General features: G+C 42.1%; 2 protein-coding genes across 3 annotated transcripts in view; one reads left to right on the top strand and one right to left on the bottom strand.

Moving 5' to 3' along the window:
- Positions 1 to 23,928, top strand: part of ero1b (endoplasmic reticulum oxidoreductase 1 beta) — an 89,009-nt gene that overhangs the window by 61,979 nt on the left and 3,102 nt on the right. For both annotated transcript variants that reach the window (XM_067984136.1, XM_067984135.1), the window contains exon 16: positions 4,022 to 4,078. In XM_067984136.1, coding sequence (XP_067840237.1) covers positions 4,022 to 4,078 — 57 coding nt within the window. The remainder of the gene's footprint in view (positions 1 to 4,021; positions 4,079 to 23,928) is intronic.
- The window catches only part of LOC137321646 (G protein-coupled receptor 137Ba-like), a 28,258-nt gene continuing 14,084 nt past the window's right edge, over positions 9,755 to 23,928 (bottom strand). Inside the window, exons 2-7 of the mRNA XM_067984137.1 lie at positions 21,121 to 21,170; positions 17,440 to 17,662; positions 14,104 to 14,253; positions 13,062 to 13,190; positions 12,451 to 12,575; positions 9,755 to 10,227 (exon numbers count right to left, since the gene is read on the bottom strand). Coding sequence (XP_067840238.1) covers positions 10,077 to 10,227; positions 12,451 to 12,575; positions 13,062 to 13,190; positions 14,104 to 14,253; positions 17,440 to 17,662; positions 21,121 to 21,170 — 828 coding nt within the window. The 3' untranslated portion in view covers positions 9,755 to 10,076. The remainder of the gene's footprint in view (positions 10,228 to 12,450; positions 12,576 to 13,061; positions 13,191 to 14,103; positions 14,254 to 17,439; positions 17,663 to 21,120; positions 21,171 to 23,928) is intronic.

The following is a 23,928-nucleotide window of genomic DNA, read 5'->3' as shown; positions in this document are numbered from 1 at the left end:
TATGAACTCCTCCTCAGGACTATTTTTGCCAATTTGATTTATCCAATCTATGTGAAAGTTAAGATCGCCCATGATTATTGCATACCTTTTTTTACAAGCCCCCCTTATTTCCTGATTTATATTTTGTCCTACAGTGGAGCTACTGTTAGGGGGCCTATATACTACTCCCACCAGTGATTTCTTTCCCTTGCTATTTCTTACCTCCACCCAAATTGATTAGAGATCTTGATCTTCTGAGCCAAGGTCATTTCTCATTATTATACCAATTTCAACTGTTATTAACAGAGCTACCCCACCACCTTTACCTTTTTTCCTTTTCTTCTAAAATGTTAAGTAACCCTGAATATTTAGCTCCCAATCTTGGTCACCTTGCAACCACGTCTCTGTAATGGCCATGAGATCATACCCATTGGTTTCTATTTGTACCGTCAATTCATCTATCTTATGAATACTGTGCGCATTCAGATAAAGAACCTTTAATTTTGTCTTTTTACCATTCTTTCCTACCCTGGCCCCATTTGCTAGTGCACACATGTTTGTACACACTCTGTTCATCATTACCCCCATCACTTTCCTGTACTACTTCCTTGTCTTGTCTCTATCAATCTAAACTTCACCCCAGCTGAGCCCCCCCCCCCCAATTTAGTTTAAAGCTTTCTCTACCGCCCTAGTTATTCAGTCTGCCAGAACACTGGTCCCAGCATGGTTCAGGTGAAGCCCATCCCAACGGAACAGCTCCCTCTTTCCCCAGTATTGGTGCCAGTGCCCCAAGAAACAAAACCCACTTCTCCCAAACCAATCTTTGAGCCACGCATTTATCTCTCTGATCTGATTTACCCTGTACCAATTTGCTCATGGCTCAGGTAATAATCCAGAGATTATCACCTTATGGTTCTGCTTTTTAATTTAGTCCCCTGCTGCTCAAACTCCCTCAGCAGAACCTCTCTCTTAGTCCTACCTATGTCATTGGTACCTACATGGACCACGACAACTGGATCCTCCCCCTCCAAGTTTCTCTCCAGCCCTGAGGAGATGTCCTTAACCCTAGCACCGGGTAGGCAGCACAGCCTTCGGGACTCTTGCTCTTGGTTGCAGAGAACAGTGTCTATCCCTCTAACTATACTGTCGCCTACTGCAACCACATTCCTTTTTACTCCCCCCACTTGAATGGCCCCCTGAACCACAGTGCTGCGGCCAGTTTGCTCATCCTCCCTGCGGTCCATGCACTCGTCCACAAGGGCTGCAAGAACCACGTATCTATTGGACAAGTGCAGAGGCTGAGGCTCCTGCAATGCTACCTCCTGGATTCCCGTACCCGTCTCGCTCGCAGTCACACCCTCCTGTCCCGGACCATGTGCCAATTCTACAGTATTTAGTCTAAGGCGTGACATTCCAGGTAGCTTTCTCCCTCCCTAATGCATCACAATGTCTGCAGCTCGGACTCCAGCTCCTCATCTCGGAGCCGAAGTTCCTCAAGCTGCAGACACTTACTGTAGATGTAGCTGCCCTGGACAAAACTGTCCAGTAGCTCGCACATATTGCAGCTGCATCACATCTCCTGCCCTGTCATAACATTTATTTAATTGATTGCTACAATCTCAATCAAATTATTTTTTAGGTTGAACCAAGTACTGGCCTTGTTTAATGTATTAAATTAAGTTTAGTTTTTTTTTAAAATTAGTTTTATGCTATAAGTTACTTAGCCCACAGTCCTAAGAAGAAAACAGAAGAGATACTCACTATCAACCACCTACCTGCCTTACCTATGACATCACACTGAAGTTTTGTTGTTGCTGTGACCCGCTCTCAGTACAGTCCACTCTGCTGTCTAAACACATGCAACTCACTCACCAAATTCCCCATTATAGACTCTGTCAACAGCTGCTACTCCATGCATTAGCAAAACCCTTCTGAATTTATGCTAGCTAGAATGCCAATCACCTGAGTCAGCCCCAGCTGATAGTAGATTACCAGTTCTAACCAGTCACCTAATTCACTAGGTGACCAACTGCCACTTCAGGCTGCTTGTTCACCACTAACTGAAAACTGCAAGTTAAGATTAAATTTAAGTTAAATGCTTGATGCCAAACTTAGTCAAATTTTAGATAAAGTTAGACAAAGCAACATAATTAAGAACAATAAGAGAATCTAAATATCAGTAAGGCACACAATCCCGTGTTTACAAACTACGCTGCAGCTCAGGATCTGCATGACTGCGTCTCCACACAACTTGTGTGTTGTACTCTGCCTGGATCCCACTGAACCCCAACATGGAAACAATCAGCAGGGAGTCAGGTCTTCAATAAGATTTCAGTTTATCCACTCTGCTCACTTCATCAATTCAATTCAACTTTAGTTTGTAAGTAATTTTGATTTATGTCCTATGTTTTTAGCTTCCCATACCTTCTAGTAAAACTAGAAGGAAATAAATTATCACCTACAATAAATTGGAACATTTTTGATTGTCTTGTGATTTTGTCTCAAAAAAAAAGCAGGGAGCTGACGAGCTCAAAGGCCCCAAGGTACAGGAAGCCAGTTTAATTGCTATAGTCATAACAGGAAAGCCCAGGAGGAACCTCCATTACTGTTGTGAACTCCTTGCAGGGTTCCTGACTGAAAAGAACCTTGAGGACCCCATTCATTTTGACGGTGGTTATTTTGCTAGTTTGGTCCCCTCTCTCCCACACCCTGAACCACTATTACACTTAAAAAAATTAACTAGCAAGCTGCTCGGTGCAAAGGAAAGGAAGCCTGACACTGAGACTAATTAGCTGCTTGGTGGGAGAGTTATACTAGTCTCATTTTTCCTTTGATATTATTCTTAAATAACAAAACTATAATATTTGAGATTTCTAGAAGCAACATGAAAGTTTAAACACTTCGTCTGGAGAGAGCAAGAACATTATTAATAAAAAAAAAAGGGCACAACCTATCTCAAGTGGGATTGACTTAAAGACTCGGTCTGACTCCCAATACGTGTGCCTGCAAGTTTCAGATAATATTTTCATGTTCTTTTAGCTAAAATTATGAGATTTCAAAGCCGGATCGCAGGTCAGCTTCAAAACATCACCATATAACTTCCGTCATGTGGATAGACTGGAGAGGCTGGGGTTGTTCTCCTTAGAGCAGAGAAGGTTAAGGGGAGACTTAATAGAGGTGTTCAAAATTATGAAGGGTTTTGAAAGAGTAAATAAGGAGAAACTGTTTCCACTGGTAGGAGGGTCAGTAACCAGAGGACACAGATTTAAGACAATTGGCAAAAGAGCCAGAGGTGAGATGAAGAGATTTTTTTAATGCAGCCAGCTGTTATGATCTAGAATGCACTGCCTGAACAAGCAGTAGAAGCAGATTCAATTGTAACTTTCAAAAGGGAATTGGATAAATAGTTTAAAAGGAAAAAAATGCAAAACTATGGGGAAAGAGCAGGGGAGTGGGACTGATTGGGTAGCTCTTTCAGAGTGTCTTCACAGGCACAATGGGCCGGATGGCCTCCTTCTGTGCTGTATCATTCTATGATTCTAGGAGCCCTAAATGTTGAATTCCAGTTGCACTGACAATCTTACAATGAACAGAGACTTGAATATAACAGACTTTTAACAGGGCAAATTGGTCTTCATATATGCGGTTTCCTGTCACTTAAATGGTAATATATGGTGGGGGGGAAGTGACAGAGGAGATATTTTATGAAAAGTTAAAATAATTTCTTCAGGTCCTCCATTTTACCAAAGAAATAGGCACCCTTTAATTTAATACTTGTTAAATCATGAAAATTGTGTGCTTATTAACTTCTGAGAGGGCATTAAAGTAATCTTTAGGGAGAGCTTTCTTACTAGGCCGCACACTGCTATTGAGCTTACTGTAGGGATGCAATGGAGACGCTCTAGCTAATGAAGTGTTTCATTTGCCTGTCCCTTCCTCATTCCCAGCATGTAAACTTTGGATTTATATACTACAGCTGTAAAAATGCCTAACTCCATATGGTCTTAGAGTGTAACTTTACATTGTTGCTTTGCTCTTCCAGGCTGTCAACAAGTATACAAGAGTTACAGATTTTCAAAATGCTGTTAAAGGACAAGAGGTAACAAATGCTGCGGAAACTACAATGACGGGTGCTGTGTGGAGACTTTGTAGCATTGTACCAATCTCTGGCACTCGACAGAACTTCAGGCTCTTCAGGGATCCAGTAGCTGTTGCACACGTTACAGTATTGCATTGGCTTGAACTACATTCAGCGAAAGGTAGAGAGATGCATTAGGTTTGGTAATAGTGAACAATGTTTTATGTCTCATTTGATAGCATTTCCTTGTGAGCCTGATACAATGAAGTGCTCTTAAGGTTCTTGATTATTACCAAACCTACAGTGCTCACAGTGTGTAGGCTTTTACTGGTTTACTTAGCACATATATGAAATTGATTGATTTCAAAGACTACCAAACCTTACCCGTTGGGAAAATTATAATCTGCATTAATCCATTAAAACGGAAATGTAATTTTAATTTTGACTCCAATGGCTTGAGAGCACTTCCCCTGGACCCCAACTGTGTCAGTATTGCAAACTGAGCGTTCTTGGGAAGTACTTCAGTATCCACACAACTTTGATCATTGGCTTAATAAAGTTCTAATTAACCCGTTAAAATGACCAGAGTGCATAAAGGTTGGTTCTGAATCCGATTCCTTTCCCTTCAAAAATAATTCCTGTTTCTCTGGGGTACATACCTTTTTGATTGTGTCATTTGTACTTTGAGGACATGAGACTTTTGTCATTTAAAAATAAAAGCAACTGTTGGAAAAAATGTTATTGCAACTGCTGCACAATGAGCTAATTGGTTTTTTTTAGCAAAGTTTAACTGTACAGTTAAATCCTGTGGAGAAATTGAAGCAGTTTTTAAATACTAGTAATCTACTTAAGTAAAAGGGGTTTTAAGACCACTGTAGAAAAACATTCAGTGACTGTCGTAAGGATCTTTATAAATCTTCACATCAGACATCAAATGTCAGGAATTTCTCCTTCACAATTCGGTATCCCACACTTCTAAATTGCAATGGTTTTCTGAATCAACAAACAATAATATATATGCTTCAAATTGCTTTCCACATAAAATAGATTTCAGTATCATGATGTACTTTGTTTCCAATGACTGCTTTTATTTCAATTTTAGCATCTTGTATTAAGCAGGTTACTTTGAATTGACCAAATAAAGCTGCCTAACCTGCTGATGTATTTGATGGGTAGCATCCTTTTGGAGTGAGGAGCAAAGAAATGTGACTGTTTAAAAGCTACATGTGGGTATAAAGTAAGTTATTGTTGGAGCATCTGCAGCCAGGATATCAGTATATATGGCACAAATAATAGTGAATATATTTTGTTATGTAAATTGTGCTTTCTGCTTTATGTTTGTGTCTTAACCTCTCATGCTTTGTTGCTGCTGAAGCCTTTTCAACCCCTGTATTGGTGTGAAGCTTTGCCTGGTTCACATACACATATGGTTCAAAATATTAAAATTTACTATAAAAATCGAGACGATTACATGCCATTAATAAAGTACTATCTTAATATCTGTGCCTTTGCTAAATGATTTGCAGGTTGAGACTATTAGTCCTTGCCATCTGCAATCTTGTACTTCCAAATCTACAACTTCCATGTCAAGTAGTTAAACCGGGTGTTCTTAAACCCAGCTGAGTTCTTGAGAGGAGAAGGGTGCTCAGTAGAGCCCGACCAATGCGCCACGGGAAGAGAGAAGAATTAGACATAGACTTGCTCCAGGCGACTTGCGTATTCACTAGCCTAGAACTACATATAATGTACAGCACAGAAACAGGCCATTCGGTCTACTGATCTATACCGCCATATGCTCCACAGAAGCCACCTCCCGCCCTACTTCATCCAAGCCTATCAGCATAACCTTATATTCCTTTCTCCCTCATGTACTTATCTAGCTTCCCCTTAAATCCATCTATGTTATTCGTCTTAACTACTCCATGAGGTAGCAAGTTCCACATTCTCACGACTCCCTGGGTAAAAAGTTTCTCCTGCATTCCTTACTGGATTTATTAGTGACTATCTTATATTTATGGCCCCTAGTTTTGATCTCCCCCACAGTGGAGACAACTTCTCTACATCTTAAGAGTGGCATAGTCAGGTGGCCTGCAGAAGGTCATCTCTTCGTTGGAGAATGGTGCATTGGAGAGGAGTTGGGGGGGAAAGAGAAAAAGGATGTTAAAAATAAATTTATATAGCCAGAAAGACCAAAAATATCCATTTTTAAATTGAACTCCAGTATGTGTCTAAGTAATGATCTTAATCACTATTTTGCAGAGGATTTTGTTTTCTTTGTTCTAATATCTCATTTATTTTGTTTTTTAACTCTTGATCTTTTTAAAACCAGCTGTTTAAGCCAGCAGGATTTTTGCATTTTGGCACAGATTGGTGGCATAGAGCTGGAGAATTCATGTAGGTTCGAGCTATAATTGGGAGTATCAATTTTTTCCACTAGTTATCTCTGCTATCATGGAGCTTTTTAATTAATCACATCAGGCAAGCTCCTAAATAATGATCCACTATGGCTCTGAATATGAAAAATCTCTCTCTCGTACAGAGAAACAAGCTGCTGACGCTGTGTGCACACTTAGCAGTGATCACCTAAGGATAAATAAATTGGTGGTACAGTACTGGCAAGTACCTAAACAGTCTAGCCGGATGCACACAATATATTTTGACATTTTAAGTTATACAACCAGATGCAATTAACGTTAAGTTTTTAGTTTATCTATAAGTTACGATTTCTTCTGTAGTTCTTTTTGCATCATTCAGATTCAGCAGAAACTAGTAATGAAGGGCAATTGTAATTTCTCAACATGCACTTTTATCTACTGGTGATTTCTTGGTAGAGGATAGCAGACAGCTAAGTAACAAAAGCAATTATAAATTGCATATACTTGTTTTTAAATTACAGCAGATTTTTAAAATGCTATCAAATTATTTTGAATGCACTTTTGCAAATGCTGACTGGAATAACCTGAGCTCTGTGAACCAAGCATTTCTTTCCTTTGTCCAACTACTGCTTAACAACTCTTGAAGAAAACACAAAAAACTGACATCTTTAGCAGCAGATTTTGCACCGAGTTGCTATAACACTTTTCTGACTTTCATTTGCATGATCAGCACTAATATTTCAGTGCATTTATACCCTGCCTTAAGCAAAAGAAGTGCTTGCTTGGTCAATGTGACAAAACTGATTGTAAAAAATATTTTTGTTTTCTTTAGTTTAATTCATGATCACTACTCGCCTATGTTCTAAACCTTTCCCAGTTAAGCTCTTCTGGTTCTTTATGTACTGTACATCTGTTCAGCGTAAAGAGAACAAAATTTTTTGAAAATGTTGAATTGCACCTCTTGTGTTTACTGCACTTGTCAGATGTATTTATTTAAAGAAAAATAAATTTTCCTGGCTATCCACTTTGAAAACCTGCCCTCTTGCTTTAAGAACTGCCTGTTGACTGATCCGCATCACTATCAATGTTGTGACATTTCTCTTGTATTTAGAGATGAACATTGCCTTTGTGCATTCATGTAGCTTTGGATATTTTTCCTTTGCAGTAATAAACTGGAAAATTGATGTGTGTGGGGGAGTGAATTAAACTCAAGTCTGAAACTGCCTTGTACCTCTTGCACCCAATTATCAGCTCTTTTAATTCTATAACTGTAGAATATCAGGGATGCAGCCTAACTAGCAATCTATGTAAAAAATGTAGTTCTTCCCATCACTGATGTCTGTAAAACTACTCCAGCCCAATCAAAGAGGCTAATTTCCTAATGTGATTTTCAGGGTTCAGACAAAATGGCAGTTCACTAAATATATTAACTAGTCAAAGAAGGGTTTCTCTTTGGATCAAGCGGCCTTAAGCCTGGCATAAGAAGGAAGAACCCGATGGCCTTATGACTGAGGGCATTGTGTAATGAGTCTTCTTATCTGTGTTTTCATTATAGCATGCTCTTCTGCTAAGGTTCCGACAGTTACACTCTTAAGACATGTCAGTTGCTTCAATGACACCTTAGAAAGGGGGTTTATAAAACCCAATTGGCCTTCGATTGGTTAGGTCATCTGAAGCGCCTATCAAGAGGGAGCTGGACTAGTTCTTGACTGGGGCAAAGATGGCATGATATCGAAGGTAAGAGTCTTTATAGATAAGACTTGGTCCATGTGATCTGGACTGGTTTCGGATGCCTGAGGGGATCGGAGAAGAATTTTCCACAGTGTTTTTTCCTTATTGGCCCTTGAGGGGGTGGGGGTGCAAGCTTGATGGACCAGCCAGTGGACCTTTTCCTGCCTGCCAATTTCATATGTTCATAAGTGGGATTCTGTTTATGGTAGTGTGAAGAATTAAAGATCATACTTATCCACCTAAATGTCGATGGTTAGGAAAAGAAAGGTTGTGGAAGGTTTATGAATGATAAAAGATCAGGAAAAGGCTTGTGAAATCTTTCAGGATGAAACTCCTGGAAGTTTTAGATAGCCTTGAGCAGAAACTGAGAGAGGGTGCACTTAAGAATGTAAAGTGTTTGATAGTATTAGTTTAAGAATGTAAACTCATTGCTGGATTGGTAAATACGCATGTGATATGAAGCATGGCTGGGGAAGATGAAGATTCAAATCAGCTGGCATACCAATTCTCTGAACCATGGTTATGGACTCTGGAACAATCAGACAGCCCTTTTGTGAGCCTATTGTTAATGCATAAAGTACTCCAAGGGTAGCGCAAGACCACTCATGCCATTCCGACACACAACTGCCCCACAGTCCGCAACACAGCAACCCAAGCTTTTCTATATATAGTGTCAGCTGTGGCTCAGTGGTAGCACTCTCGCCTCTGTGTCAGAAGCTTGTGACTTCAAGGCCCACTCCAGAGACTTCAGCAAAGGATGATTCTCCAAAGCAGTACTGTGGAGTGCTGCACTGCTGGAGGTGCTGTCTTTCGGATGAGACCTTAAACTGAGGTCTGCCCTCTCATTATATTATTAAAGATGATATTATTAAAGATGATCCCATGACACTATTTTGATATTGCTATTTTGGGCAGACAAGTGACTTCATGGGGTTCAGGGTCAATGTTCTGGACTTCAAAGGCCACTCACACTTGACTATATAGTCATGTGCCCTCCACCTCTGGTGCATTGGGAATACTCGGGGTTGGTGATGGATGAGTCTGGAATGTCATCCTGTGAGTACAACTATGTTGGGCTGTTGCTTGACTAGTCTGTGGGACAAGCGTCAGTGAGGAGGGCTTTGCAGGTTCGACTGGGCTGAGATTAAACGAGTACGATGCCTGGGTCATTGCCGATGGATTCATCTGATTTTCTTCTCATTAATGCCACTTCGGATGGCATTAAGAGTCAACTACGTAGTGTAGAACATGTAAAGACTGAAGGCTCCCTTCCCTAAAGGCCATTGGTGAACCAGTTGGACTTTTACAACCCAGCAGCTTTTGGGATCATTTTATCTGGTGCTAGCCAACAAATTACCACATTTATTGAATTCAGTTTCACAACTTTCCATGGTGAGGTTTTGAACTCACAATCTCCTGGTTTCTAGTCCAGTACCGTAACCTCTGGGCTACCGTACCCAAGTGGATTGGTGCCTTTGAATGGGGCTAGATCCTGGCTCGGTATCTAATCATAAACAAAATATAAGGCACAGAGACTGTTGAGAATGATATCCACTCCTAAAGAAAATAAATAGCACTGGAGACCAGAAAGGATATTGTCAAAAAACTGGCTACAATTTATTATGTGATTCACTGTACCGTAGGCTCTATAGTAGTAACTGTACAATATTTACAGAGAACTTAAACCATTCTAATCACAAACTTTTACATAGTTATATTAGTTAAAATCAGTAAAAGTCACATTCACAAAGTTAGCATTGTCAGTAAAACAGTTTTTAGTACAAGTCTTTGTGTCGACACACACAGGGTCCAAATCAACCGCCATTCCAGTCGTCCATTTTCACAGTGCTTGTTTCTGAAATACCTGATTGTTTAAAGTGTGGGTGATGAGCTTATTGAAAAGTGATCCCAGTTCAGATCATGAGTGAAGGGGAACAGTTGTACTGGTGAATCTCTGCGTCTACTGGCATGTGGGAATCTGAAGCGAAGGAAACAAATTCTTCGTAGCTGTAGCTTTGGTTCTTGGTTCCATCTTGATCAGTAATTTGAGAGGTGCTTGACGAGCTGCAAAGAGCGGTTACCGTGAATTCAGGGACTGATTATCTGCCTCATACTGAAGTAACAACATGGGTTTATATGGCTTTAACGTAAAACATCCCAAGACGCTTCATGTGAAATATTGGGACAGGTGACCAAAAATTTGGTCAAAGAGGTAGGTTGAAAGGAGCATCTTAAAGGAGGGGCGAAAGAGGCAGAGAGGTTTCGGGAGGGAATTCCAGAGTTTACGGTCTAGGCAGCTGAAGGCACGGCCGCCAATAGTGGAGCAAAGGAAATCGGGGATGCACAAGAAGCCATAAGGTTAAAATAATTTCTTAAAGCTCAGCCGGTAAAGCAACTGGGCTACATGAACTGGGAAAGAGCCAAGTTTGATCCCTGGTCTTTGTTGAATTAGCTGATCTTAGCTAGCACAGCAGCTATGGGTGATACATTTGGCCTCAGTGCCTCTTCGCTAAAAAAACAGGAAGAAAAATCAGCTAGAATGTGTGCATTTGTTGACATTGGGTGAAGATGGGATAGGGCTTACAGTCTAAAACCTGCTGACAGTTACTGTCTAGGCTCATGCATGAAGAATGGGCACCTGGATGGGTGTTCAGCACCAGGCAACCCCAGCGAGAGTCACTGCCTATAGGAGAGGAGAAAACAGAATACTGGAGGAAGCGAATAGTCATTCCCTATTCAGAGTTGGGTTGGAGTCAAGGATAGATGGCCTACGTTAGTTATTTCTTTCCCTGTGGGGGAAAAAGGGTCAAATATGACTGTCACATAACTCGGAACTACAAAACTTCTCCCTCTCGTAGAAAATACAAGTGAGAGTCTGGCAGCCTTTGACCTGAAACTGAGATTAATGGGTTATGAAGCCTGTTACTGTAGCTGATGAATTACTAAGCATGGTGCTTTTGTGAAACAAAATAAGGTCCCATTCATCGGTAAGGTTCTTGTTACTTAGCCACTGTTACTATTACTTATTGAAAATGTACTGTCTGTGAAGAATGAAGAGATCTGTGGTACTTGTGGAGTTAGTTGTACACTTACTTTTGCTTTCTCATTGCCCCGGGTTTTCCTCTCCCCTGAAGGTATTGTCTCCTTGCTGGTCTTCCGTTCCACAGATCCAAGACACCCATCACTACCTCACTTAAGTTGCCATTATTCATGCGTCAGCCCTGACAGCAAGTTCAAACAGGCTATTTGACTATGGAGCAGCACAGCCTAGTCTGGTCTTGTTCTCACCTTGCATTTGCACACACACTGTCAGCAGGTATCATTGTACATCAATCAGGAATGGGAACCTTGAGCAATGTTCTGGTGGCCCCTGCTGAGATCAGCTAATTCAATATAGACCAGAATTCAACCTGGGACCTTTTATCATCCTCAATCAATGAGGACAGGATTCCCGCTCCTGGTAGAGCCCTTATTCGAGGTGCATGTGTGAATATGGTGAGGATTGTGTTTCGCGGTAACCTCCCCCTTTCCCCCCCCCCCCAAATAAACCGAACAGTCTGTGGACACTCACTGTCACAGAACTCGGCTCATTGGGTGAGATACCAGGGAGTGCCAGGCACGTGTGGTGGAACTACCCTCACCCAACGAGGAACCAATGCCTTTGGGAGAGGTTGGACAGGGAGAAAATTTGGTGACCAATTTTTTAAAAAAAAATAAATTGAAGGAATAATTAAGTTTTCACATGTTAGGTCTCAGCTAAGGTATTGTGTCAAATTCTGGACAGCAAACTTTAGGAAGGAGATTTACTAGAATGGTACCAGGGATGAAGGACTTCAGTTGTGTGGAGAGGCTGGATAAGTTGGGATTGTTCTCCTTAGAGCAGAGAAGGTTAAGAGGCGATTTAATAAAGGTATTCAAAACTATGAGGGGTTTTGATATAGTAAATAGGGAGGAACTGCTTCCATTGGCAGAAGGGTCGGTAACGAGAGAACACAAATTTAAGGTAATTGGCAAAAAAAAGAGGGGAGATGAGAATTTTGTTTAGGCAGCGATTTATTAGGATCTGAAAGGGAGGAGGAAGCAGATTCAACAGTAACTTTCAGAAGGGAATTGGATAAATACTTGAAAAGGAAAAATTTGCAGGGCAGATCAGGGGAGTGGGACTAATTGGATAGCTTGTTCAAAGAGCAGGCACATTGGGCCGAATGGCCTCCCTCTGTGTTGTAAGATTGTACAATCCTAGCACTTGAATTGTAGTGGAGCCAGAAATCGGTTTCTAGTAATTACCTGCTGAGTGCGCTGTGACATGTGACATTCCAGGTTAAGTCATCATCACTATCGTAGCGTCGTGGATTGTCAAAGAAAAAGGCCCTGGGAGTGAAACCGTGGCTGGAGGATAGTCCATTCCCCCTCTGCAACAATACAGGAAAACATGGGCAGTGAGTCTGGCAGAGCAGCATTTTCAAGCTAACCTATCTGTTCCATAAGGAGACCAAGCTTCCAAGTCCAATTTAATAGCTACACATTTCTAAACATCATTGTAAAGGTTAAAACAATGGCCACTGGGAATGATGAGCTTGCTGCAGTGCAAATTATTCCAAATACCTTATTGGAATTAATGACCCTGTTATTCCCTTTCTGTGACTTTCCTGTGTCGGTGTGACCCTGTTATTCCCTCGTCTGTTGATGTGATCCTGTTATTCCCTCCTGTGTCGGTATGACCCTGTTCTTCCCTTTCTGTGAACCCTCCTTGGATATATAGAAATTAATGTCTGAAAATTTGTACAGCCTCCACTCCTGATATGTGCTTCTGTTACTGGGATTTGCTCGAAGTAAACTAATGCCCAGTACAGCTCAAGAGGCCCGAGCACTCGAAGACCAAGTTCCAACCTACTTACCAGACTTTGGACGGGTCTCCTTACGCGAAAGAACAGGACAACTAAAGTCGTGGGCAGCAGTTCCCAGATGAATAGGATCACCCCGAATATCAGGTACCCTTGATCCCCCAACTGGGTATGTAGATCCGCCTGTGTGAGACCAATAATAACATGTCAGCACCTCAACAACAACCAGCTGCATTTATAGAGTGCCTTTAACTTAGTAAAATGTCCCAAGGCGCTTCACGGGAATGTTATCAGACACCGAGCCACATAAGGAGATTTAGGACAAGTGCCCAAATGCTTGGTCAAAGAGGTAGGTTTTAAGGAGCGTCTTAAAGGAAGAGAGAGAGGGCGAGAGGTTGAAGGAGGGCATTCCAGAGCTTAAGGCCTAGACAGCTGAAGGGACGGCCGCCAATGGTGGGGCGAAAGAAGTGGGGATGGACAAAAGGCCAGAGTTGGAGGAACGCAGACATCTCTGAGGGTTGAGGGCTTGAGGAGGTTATAGAGATAGGGAAGGGCGAGGCCATGGAGGATGAGAATTTTAAAATCGAGGCGTTGGTCGACTAGGAGCCCATGTAGGTCAGCGAGCCCATATTAGCATTAAGGTTTCTAGATCAGGTACAGCACAGTTAGATGTTTTGTCCCAACAATCCACCTCACAGCAATGCCCCCTACTGTTTGAGGGTGACACTTTTGCTGTTTCCCACATGTCTTTCCTGCGGACAGCTGTGAGTGAGATTGCCAAGTTAGGGAGAGTTGGCCCCAAATGTAGGGGTCCATGCGTACTAGGAACTGGGTGAAACTCCCAAACTCATTCCATGTAAGACCCATACAGCTGACAGACAAAGATTTATGTCCGTCAGTTTGAGTTGGTGAAAAGCCAGTATCTAACCCCTTCCACCACCCAGTCCTTTCATGCAACACATTTTTTGTAATGATAAAAACCAAGAAAACATAAGTCTGCCTGGTCCACAATCAGTTGGTGACTGGCTGGTTAGAACCAGTAGTTCTAAACATTTAGTGAAAGATCCAGACTGACCTGACCCAGAAGTGGACTGACCTGATCAGACACGTTGTACCAGTCATAATCAAACGTGTTGATGTGGTTATAGGAGGTGAGTGCAATAGCAACCAGGTTGTAGCAGGCCCTTGTCGTGTACAGTAATATAATTAGCACTCCCACCACTGCAATCTGGCACAAGGACGTCCCCTGGGAAAAGAAACACAACAGAGGATCTTCAATGCCCAGCACCTTCCTTTTTTGACCTCAAACGATTCCATTCAAATATACAAACAGCAATATTTGATGTCAAATAATTTTCAGAAACATGTGTTAATGTTTCCTCTTGTGAAATATTGTGGACCAAGTGGTGCAATGGGTTTGCACACTGTCCCAACTCCTCTGGGATCTGAGTTTGAATCCAGTTGAAAATGATAGAATAAAAGTCTTCCCCTCTCAAGGTCCTTAAGTGAAATGAGTTTGCACAGACTGGTAGTCCTCTCCAAGATGTCATAAGGATGTTTGGGGTGAAGAGTGGTCCATGGGGGAGTGATTAACTGAGGTTGGGGAACTAAAGAACTATAGAAGGTTATAGCACATAAGGAGACTATTCTGCCCATTGTGTCTGTGCTGGCTCTTTGTTAGAGCAATCCAAAACTTACCCAACTGTCCCATGCCCTCTCCCCAGTTCCCTGTACAGTCCTCTGCTTCATATATTAATCCACTTTTCCTTTTAAAAGATGTAACAATCTCTGCCTCAACCACTATGTGGGGAAACATTCCATGCTCCAACAACCCTATATGCAAATAAATTTCTCCTAATCTCTGCTCACTCTCTTAGTGACAATTTTAAATTGATGACCCTTGTCACTGACTCCCCAACAAAAAGAAAGTCTTCCCTATTCACCCAATCAAGCCTTTCATAATTTTTTATAACTTTTATGAAATCACCTATTAGCTATCTCTGTTCCAGTGGAAATAGTCCCAGCATCTCACATCTCTCCTCATAATTCTAGTTTCCCATTTTGCTGGCATTGCCTTGGTGAATCTATGCTGTACACTCTCTATGGCTTTAATGTCCTTTCTATAATAGGGCGCCCAGAACTGTACACAGCACTCTAACTGCGGCTTAACCATTGCCTTGTGGTGGTATAACAGGTGGTAGTTTGAGCCCGGAAACCAAAGTCTTTTGGTTCTGGGGGGAGTATCGTTTCAATGCTGAAGCTTAAAGGAATTTTGTTGTAATTGAATGTTGATGGCTATAAAAAAGACAGCATATTCATCGCATTCCTGAGAGCAGAGGAGTGTTTGAGTTACTATTTGCTAATAAGTTGTATTAAGATCTGGATAATATTAAGAACATTTAAACAGGAGGTAAATAATACAATAGGAAATCTCCCTGCTGGGAAATATGGGAAGACACAAATTGAGGGGTTTGATATGATGGTTTCGATATGATGGTTTCATTGTAGTGATGGGGTCATGGGGAGGGAGCAAACATACCCTGAGTATAAAAACAGCACCTTTTTGCAATAAGTGAGCGCCAGATTGATGAAGCTGGATGGGAAAGACTTCACTTTACTTCCGGAACCATTATTAGACAAATTGAGACAGGGTGGGGGAAAAATAATCAAAGATGGAGTTGATCCGAAAACACATCAGGTTTCACATGTACGCTGACGACACCCAGCTCTACCTCACCACCACCTCTCTCCACCCCTCCGCTGGCTCTGATTTGTCATGTTGCTTGTCCAACATCCAGTACTGGATAAGCAAAAATTTCCTCCATCTAAATATTAGGAAGACTGAAGCCATTATCTTCGGTCCCCACCACAAACACCGTTCCCTAGCCACCGACTCCATCCCTCTCCCTGGCCACTGTCTGAGACTGAACCAGGCCGTTCGCAACCTTGGCATCCTATTTAACCCTGAGATTAGCTTACGATCCATGAGCTTACGATCCCACATCCGCTCCATCACCAAGACCGCCTACTTCCACTTCCATAACATCGCCACATCTCCACCCCTGCCTCAGTTCATCTGCTGCTGAAACCCTCATCTATGCCTTTGTTACCTCTAGAGTTGACTATTCCAATACTCTCCTCGCTGGTCTCCCATCTTCCACCCTCCATAAACTTGAGATCATCCAAAACTCTGCTGCCTGTATCTGAACTCGCACCAAGTCCTGTTCACTCATCACCCTTGTGCTCACTGACCTACGTTGGCTCCCGGTCCGGTAACGTCTTGATTTTAAAATTCTCATCCTTGTTTTCAAATCCCTCCATGGATTTGCCCCTCTCTATCTCTGTAACCTCCTTCAGCCCTGCAACCCTCCGAGATGCCTCTGCTCCTCCAATTCTGGCCTCTTGTGCATCCCCACTTTAATCGCTGCGCCATTGGCGGCCGTGCCTTCAGCTGCCCAGGCACAAAGCTCTGGAATTCCCTCCTTAAACCTCTCTGCTTCTCCTCCTTTAAGACACTCCTTAAAACCAACCTCTTTGACCAAGACTTTGGTCACCTCTCCTAATATCTCCTTATGTGACTCTGTGTCAAATTTTGTTTGATAATGCTTTTGTGAAGCGAGTTAGGATGTTTTACTACGTTAAAGGCGCTATATAAATGGAAGTTGCTGTTGTCGTTGAAGTGATGCCAGTATCAAAGATGGAGTAGAAGTGATGCCAGTACCAAGCAGTGAGCTGGGCTTGTCAGAATGATGAGTCTACAAAACCAATTGAAGACGGGTTATATATTTGTTCCTAAATCGGTTGCTTATTTTGGTTATGGGAGATGGTCGGGGCCATGATTGCAATCTTCGTAGATTGAATTATCTTTGATCACATTCCAATCATGGTTATGCCTGACTCACAGACAGAAATAACATCCTATGGTGGAGATTTAATATTTCCAGGTTTAGAATCATAAATAGAATGAGAGATAGACCACAAACCAAGTGCCATTGTGATTTGAGGATATCATATGGACACCTATTTAGTAGTTCTAACGGACGGACGGGCATAAAAGATGTGGATTAGTATTATCCTTATAAGTTGATTCTGAAACAAACTGGTACAGTCCACTTCGGTTCACTCATCAAATAATATCCTGTTGCAGTAACTGTAAAATTAAATTGTAACACTGGAATCAGAATCCGCTTGATGGGGCTAAAGTGGTCTTACACTGGACCAGTGTCAGTGACTCTCTATCTGCCCCCTCTCCATATTAGATGTTACCACTGTTACTAATCCATTATTTCTGCTGGAACATCATGACTTGAGATCATTGTTTTCGTTACTTTTAATCACCACAGCAATGAATTGGTAAGAAAATGATCAGAAGAAAACTCCCCGTAAAGTCTTAACAGGAAAATGAAGTCATGACCCAGTTACTGAAACAAACCTTAGATTCTAAATATATATTGGCCAGGGACATTTTAGCGATCTTGTAGAGGCTCACAGAGAGTGAGATTGCACACAGCACAAAGAGGGTATCGTTGATGGCAACACGGACAAACACAATGGTCTTGGTTTCGGTGTGTGTGATCTTCACAAGCAATGCGCAGGTCAGGTTTACCACAAGGAACAGGAGACTGGCCAGCAGGAAAACCAACTGGAGAGGCAGCCTAGAATGAAAAACAAACCGATTCAGTATGAGTTCAACATCGACTCAACCTGTCTCAGTCCATCTGCTGCTAAAACCCTCATCCATGCCTTTGTTACCTCCAGATTCGACTATTCCAATTCTCTCCCGGCCAGCCTCCCACTTTCCATCCTCCATAGACTTGAGCTCATCCAAAACTCTGCTGCCCATATCCTAACTTGCACCAATCACCCCTGTGCCAGCTGACCTACATTGACTCACGGTCCGGCGAGGCCTCGAATTTAAAATTCTCATCCTTGTTTTCGCCCCTCCCTATCTCTGTAACCTCCTCCAGCTCTACAACCCTCCGAGACTTCTGCGTTCCTCCGATTCTGGCCTCTTGTGCATCCCCAAGTTCCATCGTCCCACCATTGCCTTCAGCTGCCTAGGTACTAAGTTCTGGAATTTCTTCCCGAAACCTCTGCCTCTCTACTTCTCTCTCCTTTAAGATGCTCTTTAAAACCTACCTCTTTCTAGTCCTAATATTTCTTTATGTGGCTTGGTGTCAAATTTTGTCTGATAACGGTCCTGTGAAGCGCCTTGGGATATTTTACTACGTTAAAGGTGCTATATAAATGCAAGTTGTTGTTGAGTTATCAACATGCAGCATTTATCAACAAGCACACAAGCAAGGACATTCTTATATAAGTTGTACTGCATGTTGTTACCTTTCTTCCAAATGAAGTGTGCATGTCAGTATAACAAAAAATGAGTTCATAGAATCTTATAGCACAGAAGGCCCATCATACCTGTGCCGGCTCTTTAAAAGAGCTATCAAATTAGTCCCACTCTCCTGATCTTTCCCTATAGCCCTGCAAATTTTTCCTTTTCAAGTATATATCCATATCCAATTGAAAGTTACTATTGAATATGCTTCCACCACCCATTCAGGCAGCGCATTCCAGATTATAACACACGCTGCATCAAAAAAAATTCTCCTCATCTTGCCTTAGATCAACTAAGTTATACAACCTATGAATATGTCTCAGCAACTGATTCTCTAGCAACTACCTATCTAAACCTACAGTCTAATTGCTGTGATTTGGATGTGCAGTGGCAGAGGCTAAAGTATTCAATGCCAATTGAGTATTCTCCGAAAATTTGGCAATACCAGGCAACAATGCTGAAAATCTAGCTTGATGGGTCTGGTCCTCAGAAAATAGATATTCCAGTATACCTGGAGTTACTCAGTAATAAGGGAGCACAATCTCACTCAGAGTATTGAGCCAGTGGGCAGACTTGACCCCAGGTAGCAGCTTTTCACTTTTTTTTAAGATTGTAAATTCTGAAAACAGACTATGTTTCTTGAGAGTTTTTCCTGACTTAATTATTGATAATTCTAAACCTTAATGTAGCTGCATTGTGCAGCTTTGGTTTATCTTTCTAACAGTCTAGAAATTTCCTTTATTCACTATTGATAGTGAAATCACAAAGGCATCCTTTCCATTCATGTTTATGATTTCGTAACATAATTAACAGGCAATCTCTCGTGGCTTTCTTATTGCCATCAAAACGAGATCTTCACAATAGCATTAAATTAAATGACTTCATCTCAGCTTGCATAAATAAGATCCAGCCTGTTAACCAGTGTAAGATATACTGTAACTGTACTATATAATGGTAATATAGTTGTAACAGAGTGTAGATTGTGACTGAACGTTCTAATAATAATACTGTAGAATGTAACTATACTATGGTAATAGAGTGTAGATTCCTGAATTCCCTAGATTCTGGAATGGTCCCTGTGGATTGGAAGGTAGCAAATGTAACCCGGCTATTCAAGAAAGGAGGGAGAGAGGAAACACGGAACTATAGGCCAGTTAGCCTCGCATCAGTAGTAGGGAAAATGTTAGAATTTATTATTAAGGATTTAGTAACAGGGTACTTAGAAAATCATAATATGATTAGGCAGAGTCAACATGGCTTTATGAAAGGGAAATCGTGTTTGACAAATCTATTAGAGATTTTTGAAGATGTAACTAGCAGGATAGATAAGAGGGAACCAGTGGATGTAGCATATTTGGATTTTCAAAAGGCATTTGAGAAGGTGCCACACAAAAGGTTAGTACACAAGATAAGGGCTCATGGGGGTGGGGGTAATATATTGGCATGGATAGAGGATTGATTAACCAATCAGAAAACAGAGTAGGAATAAACGGGTCATTTTCAGATTGGCAAGTTGTAACTGTGGGGTGCCGCAACTAACAGTGCTTGGGCCTCAGCTATTTACAATCTATATCAATGACTTAGGTGAGGGGAACAAGTGTAATGTATCCAAGTTTGCTGACGATACAAAGCTAGATGGGAAATAAGCTGTGAGGAGGACACAAAGAGTCTGCAAAGGGATATAGACAGGTTAAGCGAGTGGGTGAGAAGGTGGCAGATGGAGTATAATGTGGGGAAATATGAAATTATCCACTTTGGTAGGAAGAATAGAAAAGCAGAATATTTTTTAAAAGGTGAGAGACTAAGAACTGTTGGTAGTCAGAGGGATTTGGGTGTCCTTTGTACACGAATCACAAAGTTAACATGCAGCAAGCAATTAGGAAGGCAAATGATATGTTAGCCTTTATTGCAAAGGGGTTGGAGTACAAGAAGTCTTGCTGCAATTATATAGGGCTCTGGTGAGACCACACTTGGAGTACTGCGTACAGTTTTGGTCTCCTTACCTAAGGAAGGGTATACTTGTCTTAGAGGGGGTGCAACGAAGGTTCACTAGATTAATTCCTGGGATGAGACGGTTGTCCTATGAGGAGAGATTGAGTAGAATGGGCCTATATTCTCTGGAGTTTAGAAGAATGAGAGGTGATCTCATTGAAATGTATAAAATTATTAGAGGGCTTGACAGGGTAGATGCTGAGAGGCTGTTTCTCCTGGCTGAAGTCTAGAGCTAGGGGGCATAGTCTCAGGATAAGGGGTCGGCCATTTAGGACCGAGATGAGGAAAACTTTCTTCACTCAGAGGGTTGTGAATCTTTGGAACTCTCTACCCCAGAGGGCTGTGGATGCACAGTCGTTGAGTATATTCAAGACTGAGATCGATAGATGCTTGGACACTAAGGGAATCAAGGGATATGGGGATGGGACGGGAAAGTGGAGTTGAGGTAGAAGATCAGCCATGATCTTATTGAATGGTGGAGCAGGCTCGAGGGGCCGTATGGCCTTCTCCTGCTCCTGTTTCTTATGTTCTTAGATTACGACTGTGCTATACAATGGCAATAGAGTGTAGACTGTGACTGTACCACATAATTGTAATAGAGTGTAGACTGTGAATGTACTATATAATTGTAATACAGTGTAGATTGTGACTATATTACATAATTGTAATATACTGTAGATTGTGACTACTACATAATGGTAATTGAGTGTAGATTATGACTATATAATAATGACAGACTGTGACTACTATATAATGGTAACAAAGTGTAGATTATGACTGTACCTGTATTTTTGAAGCTCTGGGTAGTACTTGGATTTTGCTTTGAAAATCACCTGGAATATGGAACAAAACATAACAAACTGTTATGCGACTTAAACTTTGCAATATTTAGAATTTAATTTACTCAAATACTGTTGGTAACATTAACCCCAATGAATTGAAGTGTACTAAAACATGCACATGGCCAAATGCTCAAATACTATTGTTGGGTTAAATAACTGATTTATCATCAGCACCTTCACTTGTTTCATCGCTCAGGTCTAACTGAGGCTTTTTGGTCATTTATTGGAAAACTGACAACTACAACAAGTGAGTTATGTTGTTGATGACTCAGTGTTGTCTTACTCGTAACCGAATCACCAATTGCAAAAAGGCTGTCTGGCTGTGATGTTCCACTCTGAATCCATGACTATGAGAAAGAAAGAACACGTTAAAAACGATTTTATCAGGCAGAAGGGAGAGAGAAAGAAATAAAGAACGTGCTTTTATACAGCGCCTTTCACGACCTCCAGACGTCCCAAAGTGCTTTACAGCCAATGAAGTACTTTTTGAAGTGTAGTCACTGTTGTAATGTAGGAAACACAGCAGCCAATTTGTGCACAGCAAGGTCCCACAAACACCAATGAGATAATGACCAGGTAATCTGTTTTAGTGATGTTGGTAGAAGGATAAATATTGGCCAGGACACCGAGAAAAACTCCCCAACTCTTCTTCGAAATGTGCCATGCAATCTTTAACATCCACCTGAGAGGGCAGATGGGGCTTCAGTTTAACATCTCATCCAAAATACAGCATCTCCGACAATGCAGCACTCCCTCAATACTGCACTGAAGTAAGTATCAGCCTCGATTATGTGCTCAAATCTCTGGAGTGGGACTTGAACCCACAACCGTTGGACTCAGGCGAGAATACTACCACTAAGCCACAGGTGAGGATTGTCGAGTGAGGAGGGGAAGAGGTTTTTTTTTATTATTCATTCATGGGATGTGGGCATCGCTGGCAAGGCCAGCATTTACTGTTCATCCCTAATTGCCCTTGAGAAGGTGGTGGTGAGCCGCCTTCTTGAACCGCTGCAGTCCGTGAGGTGAATGTACTCCCACAGTGCTGTTAGGTAGGGAGTTCCAGGATTTTGACCCAGCGACAATGAAGGCACAGCGATATATTTCCAAGTCAGGATGATGTGTGACTTGAAGGAGAACGTGCAGGTGGTGGTGTTCCCATGTGCCTGCTGCTCTTGTCCTTCTAGGTGGTAAAGGTCAGGGCTTGGGATGTGCTGTCGAAGAAGCCTTGGCGAGTTGCTGCAGTGCATCCTGTGCATGGTACACACTGCAGTCACGGTGCGCCAGTGGTGGAGGGAGTGAATGTTTAGGGTGGTGGATGGGGTGCCAATCAAGCAGGGTCCTTTGTCCTGAATGGTGTCGAGCTTCTTGAGTGTTGTTGGCGCTGCACTCATCCAGGCAAGTGAAGAGTATTCCATCACACTCCTGACTTGTCCCTTGTAGATGGTGGAAAGGTTTTGGGGAGTCAGGAAGTGAGTCACTCGCAGCAGAATACCCAGCCACTGACCTGCTCTTGTAGCCACAGTATTTATGTGGCTGGTCCAGTTAAGTTTCTGGTCAATGGTGACCCCCAGGTTGTTGATAGTGGGGGATTCGACGATGGTTATGCTGTTGAATGTCAAGGGGAAGTGGTTAGACTCTCTCTTGGAGATGGTCATTGCCTGGCACTTGCCTGGCGCAAATGTTACTTGCCACTTATCAGCCCAAACCTGGATGTTGTCCAGGTCTTGCTGCATGCAGGCACAGACTGCTTCATTATCTGAGGGGTTGTGAATGGAACTGAGCACTGTGCAATCATCAGCAAATGTCCCCACTTCTGACCTTATGTTGGAGGGAAGATCATTGATGAAGCAGCTGAAGATGGTTGGGCCTAGGACACTGCCCTGAGGAACTCCTACAACGATGTCCTGGGGCTAAGATGATTGGCCTCCAACAACCACTCCCATCTTCCTTTGTGCTAGGTATGACTCCAGCCACTGGAGAGTTTTTCCCCTGATTCCCATTGACTTCAATTTTACTAGGGCTCCTTGGTGCCACACTCTGTCAAATGCTGCCTTGATGTCAAGAGCAGTCACTCTCACCTCACCTCTGGAGTTCAGGTCTTTTGTCCATGTTTGGACCAAGGCTGTAATGAGGTCTGGAGCTGATTGGTTCTGGCAGAACCCAAACTGAGCATTGGTGAGCAGGTTATTGGTGGGTAAGTGGCGCTTGATAGCACTGTCGACGACACCTTCCATCACTTTGCTGATGAGGTGAGGTTGGTAGGATCAGGATTATGAGATGATATGGAGTTTGGCCTTCTGAGTGATGAAGTTTACACTGGTCATCAGCTGGCAGATTTTAAGGACACCTGAAGTGGGGCGATCTGAATGTTGTAAACTGATTTCCCTTCAGCATTGCCCAATTAGTCAAGAACTGCCCTTATGGGTGCATTTTATGAATTCACCAAAACAGATGCAAAATCGCGGGAGCACACCACGATTTCCCGACACGTGTTCCCAGTGGGTGACGCTCTTCTGGGAGTGTGATTTTTTTTTAATATGAGGTCTATTGTGAGACTATGGGCTCTCTTTTTGTGGCCTGCAAATAAAGTACATGATCTGTACTGAGGGGCTAAAAAAAAGAGTAACTGTGTCATAAAACTACTGTGTCATATCTACAGTGATATAAACTTACAATAAATCTTTGAATAAACCTCCTCTGCTGGTATACCCAATCCCCAGGTTAACTGCACAGCCATTTTCAAGTACAG

The sequence above is a fragment of the Heptranchias perlo genome, chromosome 5, assembly GCF_035084215.1.
Source record: "Heptranchias perlo isolate sHepPer1 chromosome 5, sHepPer1.hap1, whole genome shotgun sequence".
Classification (NCBI taxonomy): domain Eukaryota; kingdom Metazoa; phylum Chordata; class Chondrichthyes; order Hexanchiformes; family Hexanchidae; genus Heptranchias; species Heptranchias perlo.
The sequence above is the reverse complement of the archived record's forward strand: the minus strand, read 5'-3'. Positions and strand labels throughout refer to the sequence as shown.